We start from the raw sequence: 14,528 nt of genomic DNA, 5'->3' as shown, positions 1-14,528 counted from the left end.
TGACACCTATTTTAGAAATGTGCAAGATAAAACAAGTAGAAGTAACTTTATAGTAATTTTATTTTGTCATGAAAAAATAAACCACCACCATAATCCAAGAGAGGGTGTGCTAATCACTGTACAATTAGACCATAAAAGCTTATCTTGAAGGATAATTTATTATGAACTCACTTCAACAGTGTCATGATCATTATACTTACTGATTATACATACAGTATGTCCAACATGTTGTTACCAGTGCCTATTGTTCTACAGCACACACTTTGCGCGACGTGTCTTTCTCTTTGTCAGTAATTACATTTAGAGACAATACAAAACTGATGATCGGGCCAAAAACTAAATAATGGATACTCAAAAATAAATGAACACTCCTGAAAGCGGAAGGTTAAAACAAACAAATATAGGCTATATAAGAGTCATAACCCATGCTTTTCATAGTATTTGTGTTTATTGTTTCAGCCTTCAGTGAGTGCTCACATACTTACAGCAGCCTAATGGCATTTTGTTGCTGCTGTCTTGGTCTTAGTGTATTGACATTCACATACTGACTCCTTTCATGAACACAGCTAGGTGTCTTTGATGAAAGGATGAGGCGACAACATAGTCCAAAAACGTTTTACTATTCAAACCCTTCAAATAAAACATTTGGAGAATTGGTCCACAAAAGTAGTAGGTGTTCCTTAATCAGTGTTTTTTATGTATACGTATATATTTTATTGTAAATTTGAATATGTTTCTATTTTTTGCACTGTGTTGATTGTTGTTCATTGTTAATGTTATGCACCACCCGCCATGTCAAATTCCTTGTATATGCAACATACCTTGGAAAAATAAACGGTTCTGATTCTTTGTAATACCTCTACACCTATATCTATCTATATATCTATCTACGAGTTGCTCTGAGAATTCCTTCAACCCGTGTTCATTGAGCCAGCTTGTTCACCACCCGCGTGTTGGTGTCCACTTCCCCAGCAGACGGCCCTCAGAGTGCACATAGTACACGGGATGCATCACCGCAGTGGCACACGACTGTAAAATGAACAGAGACCAGGTCAAACAAGAGTCGAGTGACACGATGAAGCTGACACAGCAGTAACACACGCTCCACATTGAACTGTACTAACATGGTAGGGGATCAGTGTCAGCAGGGAGCCCAGGGGGTATTTGCTGTAGTCCAGTGGTCCTGAGATGGGCTCCACTCTACCGTGCTCCTGGGTCATAGATAACAACCTGGGGGGAAATATATTTCATCAGAACTTCAGTCACACTTGAGTTAAGTATTAAGATGAGAGAGACAGGAGTAGATGACTTTACTTGAGGTCCGGGTGTCTTTCAATCACAGCATATCCAGTGGGAAGGTTTCCGGCTCCGTCTAGACTGAGAGCAGTGACCACAAATGGGTTGAAAGGAAATATGAAAACAATAGATAGCTGCAACGATGAATAAACACTGTGATTTAGTGTTGATTAAATCTATCTGCTCCTGTTGGTGAGCATAATTGGTCATTTGAGAAAAAATAAATTAAAACTATTATTTTTGCCCTCAGACATCTTCCCCTAGGGTCATTTAAGAATGCTATCATACATCATTAAGGATTATGTCAGCTTAAAACAGTAAGCAGGTAAACAATACTCGTGAAGGTACCTGAGTCCACTCCATCCACAGTCAATCAGGAGCTGGTTCCTGTGAGGACAGTGTCCAATGACTCTCGTCAAAACCCTCACAGCCACATCCTCCAGACTGCACGAACCAATCACCAACTGCTGCACGTCTGGAAGACAGCCACAACAAAAAAACAACCGGATTCATCTGCCTGAAAAACTAAACAAACTGGTGCAGTTATACAACTACAGCTACATCCAGACACACACCATAGAAGCCATAGTTTCCAGGATGCACCTCGCTGAGCTGCGCCATGTCTTTGACTGGGTGACTACAGGAAGGGGTGGAGCCAATGCTGGACTTACAGGTGATGCCGGCAGCCTTCAGTCTGCCAGAGAACAAAGTTTACAGAATGATTCTATGAAGACAACATTTCATAGGAACAAAATATAATAGATTATGTGTGCTGTAGTCTTAATGTGATAACTGCCAATAAGGTAATACAACATAAATCTGCATTCACATTTTAAGTCACTTGGGGGCAGTGCAACAAGCTGCATTTGAGAAATTGGAAAAAGGTTGACAGTGTCATTAAGTAAACTTTCAAGTAGTGTTAATCCAAGTCTACATTTTTGACAAATCAGAAGTTTAATGTTCTTTCTTATTAAGTGAACTTTCTTCTCCTTTCTTCTACAATCATAAAACAACAATACTTTTGTCAAGCAGAGAACTTATAAATGATTGGACTACCTTCAAAAACGGGTACACTTGTATATGCCATTCAAAAGTAAACCATATTATATTTATTAAAAAAATGTGTACCTCAGAAAACATTGCTTGTATTTGAATCATTCTCTGTTTCAGGTTAAATATGACATAATTGGCCTCTACTTGCATTTTACAGTCTTTTTTTTTTTTTTTACATACTTTTCCATAAACTGCAGAGTCAAGTCGGTGGTTTCCTGTGCGACAGCCTGTATCTGCTCCACTCCTCTGCAGTTATAGGTGTTCCCACAGTGAGCGTACACTCCTGTGAGCGCAACGCCCGCCGTCTCGGCGATGGCCAGAGCCAATCTGAGCGCCTCGGGTTCTGAGTGCAGGACACCAGCTACGGCAGAGAGCAAACAGGAGATCAACAAGCACTTCACCTTCAGCAGCCGATGATGAGCGGTGTCCTGGTTTCCCTGCATGTTTACCTCTCCCGTTGCCACAGTCGAGTTTGAGCCAGACGTGCCACAGCCGACCGTCTTTCAGTGGTCTCTTTTTGAGCTGATCAAGAGCATGAGGATGATCCAGTAGAACTTGGAAGAGATCCAGCCTCTCTGACAGTGCTGCACAGCGCTCCACCTATGAGCACACACAGACGTAAGTCAGGGTGAGTATTTGGAGCATTGTTGGGAGATGAGACCTAAAAAAATATAAAAGCTATAAGTAATGATATCAGATTTACGTTAATTACACTGACCGGCTAGAAAATCAATCAATCACCATTAATGCTTAATGTTCCAGGGTTAAGCTACTGTGCATGCTGGCTCACTGGTACACTTCCATACAACAGAGCTGTCATTAATTAATTAATTATGTTAGCCCAAATGTGTTTTTCCTGCTGTAATGTCTGTTGTGAAAAAGGAAAGCTATTTCTCAATTTGATACTACATAATGCGTAACAGTTTACAGCGAATACCAGGACCCTAAAACTAAAGCCAGCAGCTAAATGGAATTAAGACAACATTAATTTTTACATTTAGACCAGCTTTTGCTCCTGTGGCACTGTCAAAGCGTACTTTGTGAAAAAAAAAGGTGATGGGAGAGTGGTGCACATTTACAGCATACTTAAAAATGACGTTTTTTTTAAATATTTTGTCACTTTTCACATATTCAAAACATTGCATTTTCATAACGCACTAGATATTCAAAACATATATGTAATGAATGAAACTTTTAAGCGTGTGAGTTTGAGTTGAGAGGACCTTATCAAAGGGAAGAGAGTATGCATAGAGGATGTCATCAAATCCGTGGTCGGCATAGAAACAGGCCTCTGCCAGTGTGGAAACCACAATGCACCTCCGTGATCCACCCGTCATAATGTCAGCACACTCACTAGACATGAACACAATTACACAGACCATGTCAATATCGCTTAAAAATACGTAACATTGCAAAAATAAGGCACATAGTGCAGGCATTTGTAACTTCTAGGATGGACAAATCAATTTCTTATTATCAGGCAGCTCCAATAAGTCTCTTAAGACTCTCCAGTTGATCTATAATTCTGTGCCTCGTGTACTGACAAGAACTAGGAAAAGAGATATTTCTCCCATATTAGCTTCTCTCCACTGGCTCCCTGTAACATCCATGATAGAATTTTAAACCCTTCTCCTCACACAAAATGGTCAGGCAACACTGTGATGGAAAATTTAGTTGTGCTAGTACATTTCTACTGTGATTTAGTTTATGTGCCTTACTCACTAACAAAACTATATATGTGTCATTGTGTAAGGAGGGTGTTAACAGGACCATATGGGGTATCAGGCCTTTTGCTTTGATAAGAGGAAGTAACCAAATGGGGGTTGCAGTTTAACCAGAGAATGTTGAGGTGTGAAGATTCTCAGAGATAGGCAAGGGTAATAAAGAACAATCTCTTTGTGTGACAAGGCTCAGAAGATGAAGGGGGTGACTGGAGGGGTCAATGGGGAGTTTAAAACTGCTGATCAATTGTTATACTGTAAATACCTGATGTTCCCCCACCCTGTGTGCTGAGATGCTTATAAGCATCTCAGAAACTGAATTCTTGGCTCATCCTCTGTAGACTGCACTGCAGTCTGTATGACAGTGAAGCTTTCTCTGGCCAGAGAATAAATATTTTAAAGACAAACTTCTTTCCTCAATGTTTCTTGTTTCAGTATTACACACCTCATCTTAAAAAGCTCTTAGTACGCTGCCACCCCACTAGCGCACTACACTCGCAGCATGCTTTGTTTCTTATGGTACCTAGTGGAATGGGAGCCAGAGCTTTCAGCTATCAAGCCCCTCTCCTGTGGAACCAGCTCCCAGTTTCGGTCCGGGAGGCAGCATTCTTCTCCACATTTAAGATCAGGCTTAAAACTTTCCTCTGTGTTATCGCTTATAGTTAGGATTGGCTAGGCCGGCTTGCCTTGGACCATTCTCATCTCACAGGTTGCCATGAATCATGGCTGCTCTTGTTGCTGTGGTTTTGCTTGATGCCCACTGCTACTATTATTGTCATTATATATTTATCATTTCTGTAGTTATTATCACTGTTGCTGTGCATCTCTGTGTCACTTTCTCTCTCAACCCAACCTGTCAAGGCAGATGGCCACCCACCCAGAGCCCAGCTCTATTTGAGGTTTCTTCCCATTAAAGGGGACTTTTTCCTTGCCGCCATCGCCCAAATGCTTGCTCATGAAGGAATATTGGCTCTCCGTAAATTAAAGAGTATGATCTAGACCTGCTCTACATGAAAAGCGTCATGATGAGATAACTTTAGTTGTGATTTGGTGCTAGATAAATAAATTAACTGTGTGACAGATTTGTATGAATGTATTGCGTGAGTGCGTCTCTTTGTGTCTGTTTTCATACAGGGTTTTGTGGGTCTTCATGTGTGGCCGAAGCTGGACCCCCAAATTCTGACAGCGTTCAGTCATCCTCTCTGCATTTCTCTTCACTTTGTCCAGATCCACCACCAGAGCCGGGGTACACAGGGCGGAGAGGGCTTCTCCTGCCATACTGGCAGCACTGGAACAACAACACACACACACACACACACACACACACACACACACACACACACAAAAGGTTCACATACTAGTGATGGGAATTCCGGCTCTTTTTAGAGAACCGGCTCTTTTGGCTCGGCTCACTAAAAAGAGCCGGCTCTTTCGGCTCCCAAATGGCTCTTCAGATTTTTTGGTGCTTAAATTAATTTATTACCAACAATAATGTAAAATTATGCGCAATATGAATTACTAATGTAAAAAAAACATGCACTATATCAAATGTTTATTATATAAATACACTTTTATTTATAAACTCTACAGAGTGATAAAAAAAATAAATTAGAAAGTGCAAAAACAAACGTTTAACTATTTACAAATGAACTTAACTAACTTTTAACTATTAATATCAGGTTCACTTGCTTGTCTTTTTTCTTCCAATTGCACTGATGGATGAACAGTTCTCATGTGCCTGTGCAGGTTGTTTGTGGAGCCAGCTCGATATGAGATTTTAGTCTTGCAGACTCTACATTCTGCCTTAGTTTGGTCAATGTAATTGAAATGTGTCCAGATTTTGCTGCGTTTCCTGTTGACACTCATTTTCTCAACTTTTGCGGGTTTTTTTTTTACCTTTCCAGTTCGTTGCTCTCTTTCTCTCTCGTCTCCCTCCCTCCTGTTCGTGTGCTTGCTGTGTGTGTAACTCCCGCCCCTCCCCCCTCTGCTCAGCGCAGGCACAGAGACGACACCACACATATTGACCAATCAAATGCGGCGAGAGAGAGAGAGAGAGAGAGAGAGAGAGAGAGAGAGAGAGAGAACAAACCGGCTCCCGTCGTTCACGTCAAAGAGCCGGCACATCACTATCACGTACTTCTTGTGCAATTCATTTTTTGTGCATGACTACCTTTAACATATAAACTAGTGACTGACACTATTCTTATGAAAACAAACTAATGGTATGTTATATATATAGATAGATAGATATATATATATATATATATATATATATATATATATATATATATATATATATAAAGGCAAATCACTGTCAAAATTCGAGAGCGCAAATTTTACCTTGTCGAGCGCTTTTACATCACTCCGCGAGCAAAATTCCCTCTCGCGCGAGCGAAATTCCCTCTTGCGTGAGCGAAAGTCCTTCGCGCGCGAGCGAAAGTCCCTCAATCGCTCGCGAGAGGAAACTTTACTCTGCTCGCTCGCAGTTTTTCTTTTTGACAGTAAGTGGGCGGACCCAGTCTCTACATCTAATTGGTTACAATCCTCATCTTTGGACAGACTGGATATCACTGTGACACAGACTCAGATTGCACTACCCGTGCAGTAATAATGTACATCTTACTGCATGGGTACTTTTACTTTCTGCACTTAAAGTACATTTTGCTGATAACATACTTGACTAAGGTTTTGAATGCAGGTATTTACTCGCAATAACGAGTAAGTAGTAGTAAATAAGTAACATTTACTGCAGTGAAGGATCTGAATACTTTTTCATCCACCAATTACTTGTCAGTGATTTAAGTTGGGCAAACAGTTAATATAGAAACAGTGGTCCCTAATCTTGGCTACAGATCCTTGAGCGGATCCAAATTATATCTCTTCTGTAAACACCAGTATGATTAAATATGATAACATGTTTTAATCAATTAAGATCAAAGTGTCAGGTTTCACAAAACGACAGACAAGAACCCAATAGCACGACACAGAAAACAGTTCAGGTGTAGAAACAGGGTTTAATAACCAGCAGAGGTCAAACCAGGTAGTAACCCGCGTACCAAACAAATCCAGTGGGAGCAGGCAAAAGGGAAGGTCCAAAGTCCAAAAAGGCAGGTCAATACACGAACGATCAGAATCAGAATGATAGGTTGCTGGATAGCTAGGGAAACACTAGACAATCTGGCAAAGAACTGAGGGAAATGGACCGGTACATATACACTGAGGGGCTGATTGCTGATGAGGAGCAGGTGAGTATGGAGGTGGGGCAGGCCAGGTGAAATGAAATCAGCAATTAGTGCAGAGCAGGAGGGAGTGGCAGATTCTGAAATGAGAGTTAGTGTGGCAAAACAGGAAGACAAATGAAAAACTAAAGCCTGGCTGAAGTTGTGACAGAACCCCCCCTTCTAGGGACGGCTCCTGACGTCCCACCGGGCTGGTCAGGATGGTCCCTATGGAAAGCAGAGATGAGGTCAGGGTCCAAGATGTTACGAGCGGGAACCCATGAGCGCTCCTCAGGGCCATAACCCTCCCAATCGACAAGGTATTGAAAACCCCTTTCCCGCGGTCGTGACTTGATGAGACGATGGACAGAGTAAGCAGGACCCCCGTCAATGAGCAGGGGGGGTGGCGGGGGTCTGGAGCTGGCTCTCCTTTACGGGTTTGATCTTGGAGACATGAAAGGTGGGATGAATTCTCACGGAGCGAGGAAGGCGGAGACGGACTGCAGCAGGGTTGATGACCTTAGTGATGGAGAACGGGCCCACAAACCTTGGGGCCAACTTCCTAGACTCTACCCGGAGTGGGAGGTCATGTGTGGACAGCCAAACCTTCTGACCAGGAGTGTAGCAGGGTGCAGGGATCCGACGGCGGTTGGCATTTCTCTGGTACCGGTTGGACGAGTGCAGGAGAGCAGAACGGGCCCGCCACCAGGTGCGCCGACAGCGCTGGATGAACGCCTGGACAGATGGGACCCTGGCCTCTCGCTCCTGCTCAGGGAACAGTGGAGGTTGATATCCCCGAGAGCTCTGGAAAGGAGAAAGCCCTGTTGCCGAGCTTGGAAGCGTATTGTGAGCATACTCCACCCACAGAAGCTGTTTGGACCAGGAGGTCGGTGTCTGGGATGCAATGCAACGCAAGGCAGTCTCCATTTCCTGGTTCATCCGTTCAGTCTGTCCGTTGGATTGAGGATGGAAACCAGAGGATAGGCTGACCGTGGCCCCCAACAGCTGGCAAAACTCTGTCCAGAAACGAGAAGTGAACTGTGGCCCCCGGTCTGAGACAATATCACAGGGGAGGCCGTGCAGACGGAAAACATGATGCAACATAAGTTCAGCTGTTTCTTTGGCAGATGGTAATTTAGGCAACGGAACAAACTGAGCAGACTTAGAAAATCTGTCCACAATAGTCAGAATGGTGGTGTTACCCTCTGAGGGAGGCAGTCCGGTGACAAAGTCGAGTGAGACGTGGGACCATGGACGATGAGGAATAGGCAGTGGCTGAAGAAGGCCAGAAGGGGCATGGCGAGCAGTCTTGTGCTGAGCACAAATCTGGCAAGCAGCGATAAACTCCTTGGTGTCCTCTTCAATGGAAGCCCACCAGAAACATTGCTTCAGCAGAGCTAGGGTGAGCCTAACCCCCGGGTGACAGGCAAAGCAAGAAGAATGTCCCCACTGGAGGACCTGAGAGCGGAGACTCACAGGCACATACAGACGATCAGGGCAGGCACTGGGAGCCGGGTGGTCGGCCTGGGACTGTTTTACCTTGTCCACAATGTCACAGGTAACTGCGCCGATGACCACCTTAGTGGGGAGGATACTCTCAGGTTGTGTGGGACAGTTGTCTGACTGGAACTACGGGACAGGGCATCTGGTTTGACGTTCCTTGTACCTGGGCGATATGACAGGGTAAAATCAAAACGATTAAAGAATAATGCCCATCTGGCCTGACGGGAGTTCAACCATTTGGCTGACCGGATGTACTCCAGGTTTTTGTGGTCTGTCCACACCACAAACGGATGCTTTGCCCCCTCCAACCAGTGCCTCCACTCCTCGAGAGACAGTTTGACAGCCAGTAACTCCCGGTTTCTGCTGGGGACAACTTGCGGGAGAAAAAAGCACATGGGTGTAACTTTTGGGCCTCAGCTGACCGCTGAGACAGGACTGCCCCCACCCCGGAGTCTGACGCATCCACTTCCACAACAAACTGGTGTTCAGGATCTGGAAGGATGAGAATGGGAGCAGAAGAGAACCGTGATTTTAACTCATTGAACCTCCTTTCTGCAGCAGGGGACCATTGGAAGGCCATCTTCTGGGAGGTGAGGGCTGTCAGGGGAGCTGCCACAGAACTATAGTTGCGGATAAACCTACGATAGAAATTGGCAAACCCAAGGAACTGTTGAAGCTTCTTCCGAGTGGTGGGAACTGGCCAATCCGCCACTGCTTTAACCTTGGTGGGATCCATGTAAATACGTCCGACTGAAATGATGTATCCCACGAAGGACACCTCAGTGGCATGGAACTCAGACTTCTCCACTTTCACGAACAGCTGGTTCTCTAGGAGTCTCTGGAGAACACTGCGGACATGCTGCACATGTTCCCGTTCAGTCTTAGAGAAGATGAGGATATCGTCAAGATATACAAACACATTGAGAAAATCCCGGAGCACATCGTTCACTAAGGCTTGGAATATTGCAGGAGCATTAGTGAGTCCGAAAGGCATAACCAGGTACTCATAGTGGCCCCTAGGGGTGTTGAACGCCGTCTTCCACTCATCCCCCTCCCAGATGCAAACAAGGTGATAGGCATTCCTGAGATCAAGCTTGGTAAACACAGAAGACCCTTGCAACAGTTCAAATGCAGAAGAGATGAGTGGAAGGAGGTACCGATTTTTAATGGTGACATCATTCAGACCGTGGTAATTGATGCAGGGTCGGAGGGATTTGTCCTTCTTATCCACAAACAAAAATCCAGCTCCAGCAGGGGATGAAGAGGGACGGATGATGCCTGCTGCCAGTGAGTTGTTAATGTAGTTGTCCATGGCCTTGGTTTCAGGGGCTGACAGAGAAAAGAGTCTCCCCCTTGGCGGTGATGAGCCAGGGAGGAGGTCAATGGCACAATCGTATGGGCGGTGTGGGGGAAGCGATGTGGCCCGTACTTTGTTGAACACCTCCCTTAAGTCATAGTACTCGGATGGGACACCTGAGAGATCATTAGAGGAAGAGGTGTTGAAGGCAGGTAACAAAGCAGATTTCAGACAGACCGCATGACAATGTTCACTTCATTGTAGAATGGAACCAGTCCCCCAGTCAATATGTGGATTATGTTTTATTAACCAAGGAAACCCCAGGATGATTGGGTGCTGAGGAGTCTTTAACAGGTGAAAGGTAAGTGATTCAGTGTGGTTACCCGATATGCCCAGATGAAGAGGAACAGTGCGGTGGGTTACTGTGCAGAGGAGGCGCCCATCCAGAGCAGTAGCCTTGATAGGCTCGACCAAGGGTTCCTGGTTAATACCCAGTTGCATGGCAAGACCATGATCCAGAAGGTTGGCATCGGCCCCGGAGTCAATGAGGACAGAGACAGCGTGTGATTGTCCGTTACAGTTGAGCTGGGCGTGAAGTAGTGGACGAGAGGGCATTTCAGAGTTCATGATATGGCTCACCAGCGCCCTCTGGATTCCTGGTGAGCCCTGTCTTTTACTGGACAGGAAGACACATAATGACCTCCCTGCCCACATTACATGCAGCAGTTCTCCCTTTGGCGCCGCTGTCGTTCAGCAGCTGACAGCCTGGGCCGGCCAAGTTGCATGGGTTCAACTGGGTCTCCAGAGGCACCGGCGGGAGGAGAAAACATTGAAGTGGGAGGTGACGATGGAAGACGTGGAAGGCTCCGGGAAGTACTGATCAGCGCTCTCTCTCGTCTCCTTTCTTGGAGACGCCCGTCGATGTGGATGGCCGTGGCGATGAGCGTGTCCAAATCAGTCGGAGGATCCCGAGCCGCCAGCTCATCCTTGATGCCATCAGAAAGGCCGTTGTAGAAAGCGTTCCAGTCACTCTCCGCAGCAAGTGTCCGGAACTCAATGGAATAATCAGTCACTCTCCAGTTCCCCTGAACCAGGTTTAACAGTCCACGAGCAGCCTCTCGACCAGGGGTAGCATGATCAAACACCTTCCGAAGACCCTCAGAGAAGGCAGTCACAGAAGAACAGAAAACCGACTGCTTCTCCCACTCAGCGGTGCCCCAGTCCCAAGCCCGCCCAGTAAGCTGGGTGATCATGAAAGCCACTCTTGACCTCTCAGTGGGATATGTGAGAGGCTGAAGTTCAAAAGTCAATTTGCACAAAGTCAGAAAAGAGCGGCAGGTACCTGGAGCTCCAGAAAAGCGCTCCAGAGCACTTAAGCGGGGTTCTGGACCCGGAACAGTGGGAACAGAAGGACTGGTGGGTGGTGAAACCGCTGGCGTTTGTCTGGGCTGTATGAGCTGCTGGAGCTGATTGCTCAGAGCCTCCAAATGTTGGTTGTGGCGTGCAGAAGTCTCCTGGAGAGCCGTCTCCATAGCGGTGAATTGCTTCTCATGATGGTGTAGGGCAGCAGCTTGTGCTGCCATTTCCTGCCTTATTTTCTCAATGTCGGCTGGGTTCATTTTTGGCCAGATTGTACTGTCAGGTTTCACAAAACGACAGACAAGAACCCAATAGTACGACACAGAAAACAGTTCAGGTGTAGAAACAGGGTTTAATAACCAACAGAGGTCAAACCAGGTAGTAACCCGCGTAGCAAACAAATCCAGTGGGAGCAGGCAAAAGGGAAGGTCCAAAGTCCAAAAAGGCAGGTCAATACACGAACAATCAGGATCAGGATCAGGATCAGGATCAGGATGAGAATGAGAATGAGAATGAGAATGAGAATGAGAATGAGAATGAGAATGAGAATGAGAATGAGAATGATAGGTTGCTGGATAGCTAGGGAAACACACTAGACAATCTGGCAAAGAACTGAGGGAAATGGACCGGTACATATACACTGAGGGGCTGATTGCTGATGAGGAGCAGGTGAGTATGGAGGTGGGGCAGGCCAGGTGAAATGAAATCAGCAATTAGTGCAGAGCAGGAGGGAGTGGCAGATTCTGAAATGATATGAGAGTTAGTGTGGCAAAACAGGAGGCAGACAAATGAAAAACTAAAGCCTGGCTGAAGTTGTGACACAAAGAGCTTCTTTGAGCTGTTTGTCACAAGAGGTTTGACTATCAAACACACATTGTCTGTAATAGAATGATGAGTGAATTTAAATCAATCTGAGCAACTTGACTCCATTTACAAGAGAAACACATTTTTAATTATTGTATTTCAAAACGCTATTAACATAATTTGTATTTCATCAGCCTCTACAGTCTGACAAGTTTACAAAACCTCTACCAGCACAACTGCACACATAGTCTACGGGTACTTTTTTCCCCAAATGTGTAATTTTGCAACAGCGTTACTAATGTACTAATGTAATGTAAAACCTTTGGACTTTGGACAGCTGTAGCATGATATGTTTTTTTAAACAACCTTTACCTTCACGTTTACACTCACAACCTATCAACCTTTTACTAATTCTTCAATACATCTTAAGGAATATTAATTGTAGACTATGCATGGAGCTAGAAGATTTTATCTTTACGGATGATTTACCGCTTGTGGGTGATTCTTGCAGATACGTGAGGGAGAACAGCCTTCCAGGAACTGTTTATAACGTCCCACACGCCCCCTCTTTGTTCATCACTTATGTGATTGGACGCTCTGATCGGACTGACTGACTGACTGGAGTTTCATACTGAGTTTCATACTGAAGACAGATCACAGATTAAGATCAAACTTTATATTTGATTAGTTTTCTGATTCACCATCTGGTTTAAATACATGTTCATTGTAGACTGAACAACAGAAGGACCACAAACAACTTTCTTAATTTATTAGAAAGATTTGTCTTTTCATAATCTTTTATTATGGATACAATTAAAGTCAGAGAGAGCTGAGAGACAAAACTACATAATTTATCATCATTGCATTCAGTCACGTGAGGCTGATCATTCCTGGTTGATGAGTTATATAATTTAAATTTAATCTGAAACATTGAGCCGAATAAATTAATTCCAGTGTTCAAGAGAAACCATAATCATATTCTGACAAACGCATTCCGCCGGTATAAATCGGTCCTGCGCTTATAAACGGGTTTGTTAAAGAGGTAACAGACTACAAAAATGCACCTCTACAGTGATGATTACTGTGTGTCTTTATTAGTTATTAGTATTATTAGTCATGTGTACAGACACAGACTATCAAAAGTCTCTCCAGCTGTTAAAGCCGACTGACAGCTGATCCAGCTATGATCAGCTGTGATCAGCAGCCGCCGTCATCAGAAACAGACGTAGCTTCATGTGATGCTTCACAGGAGAGGATGTCTTATATCTCTTAAAACATGTTTCCTCGTTTCCTCTCTCCTCGCATTGTTTCCTTGCGTATCTCCATGCATCCCTGGTGGGAGGGACTAAGACCTAAGGAAAGGACGCAAGTGAGGGAAATGGGGATGCAATTAAGAGACTTGGGATGTACCCGTTGTGGTCACATTACGCTGGTCTTCCGTACATTATGGTGTCCTGGAGTGGTCAAATCTCCTGACCGGATGCGGTAATTATTTTCGAGCATCTTTTTTAACTCCTTTACTAAGTGAAAGGAACTATACCAAGTGTAAACGCTGATCATCATGCAGAATGGCCCATGTCAGAATAACATATTACTGGATTATCATGTGATAATGTGTACGTCACTAAAATGTTGCATCTAGCAAAGGTGGGGCTAATTTGAATTACTTAATATACTGTTGTTTAGCTTAAACTATGATAATACGTAATCATTTATTAGTTTATTTGACATAATGTTTTATGTTTTGTATGATTAACCGGAATCTGCAAATTAACTAATAACTGAAACTGTCAAATAAATGTAATACAGTAAAAGTACAACAATTGCCTCCAAAATGTAGTGTAGATCATCAGAATTGTATAATGAATGACAGCAGTCTGAATACTGTTGAATTGTCTGCTTTGTGTTTCTCTGTACAGCAGAGGGAGCCAGATGCACAAACACCTTGATGTCATGGATCAATGAGATAATTTCTCTTATGCGATCAAAATAATTTGGGAAAAAAATATTTTTTATCATGGAGTGGACATAAATATCCAAAAGGATGAATGTATGTTTGTGTTATGGACGTTTTCTATCCTCTTTTTCTTTACTAAAATCCTGGTAAGGTTACAGTGATTTAATGGAAAATTGCACTTTTTATGCACCACCCGTCAAGTCAAATTCCTTGTATGTGCAACATACCTTGGCAATAAATGGTTCTGATTCTGATTCACTTGGATCAAAAACATAAAACACATCACACATTAATCTATCTTGGAAACACAAAAGACAGTG

At 44.0% G+C, this 14,528-nt stretch overlaps 1 protein-coding gene across 3 annotated transcripts; it reads right to left on the bottom strand.

Moving 5' to 3' along the window:
- Positions 1 to 102: 102 nt before the first annotated feature.
- Positions 103 to 6,509, bottom strand: zgc:162816 (uncharacterized protein LOC571260 homolog). Of its 3 annotated transcripts, XM_068701390.1 has the most exons (11): positions 6,411 to 6,509; positions 5,967 to 6,054; positions 5,203 to 5,358; positions 3,573 to 3,702; positions 2,799 to 2,949; positions 2,530 to 2,710; positions 1,872 to 1,990; positions 1,645 to 1,771; positions 1,315 to 1,377; positions 1,125 to 1,230; positions 103 to 1,029 (listed from the first exon to the last, which is right to left on the bottom strand). In XM_068701390.1, the coding sequence occupies exons 3-11, from the start codon at positions 5,346 to 5,348 to the stop codon at positions 940 to 942; spliced, it is 1,113 nt and encodes a 370-aa protein (XP_068557491.1). In that variant the 5' UTR covers positions 5,349 to 5,358; positions 5,967 to 6,054; positions 6,411 to 6,509; the 3' UTR covers positions 103 to 939. The 3 variants fall into 3 exon arrangements, with proteins under 3 accessions (XP_068557491.1, XP_068557492.1, XP_068557493.1); XM_068701391.1 differs by lacking the exon at positions 5,967 to 6,054; XM_068701392.1 differs by lacking the exon at positions 103 to 1,029 and having other exon boundaries at positions 1,141 to 1,230; positions 1,315 to 1,372.
- Positions 6,510 to 14,528: the final 8,019 nt, after the last annotated feature.

Source organism: Cebidichthys violaceus, unplaced genomic scaffold (genome assembly GCF_023349555.1).
Source record: "Cebidichthys violaceus isolate CVI_PGR_0920_01 unplaced genomic scaffold, fCebVio1.0.p SCAF_8, whole genome shotgun sequence".
NCBI lineage: Eukaryota > Metazoa > Chordata > Actinopteri > Perciformes > Stichaeidae > Cebidichthys > Cebidichthys violaceus.
The sequence above is the reverse complement of the archived record's forward strand: the minus strand, read 5'-3'. Positions and strand labels throughout refer to the sequence as shown.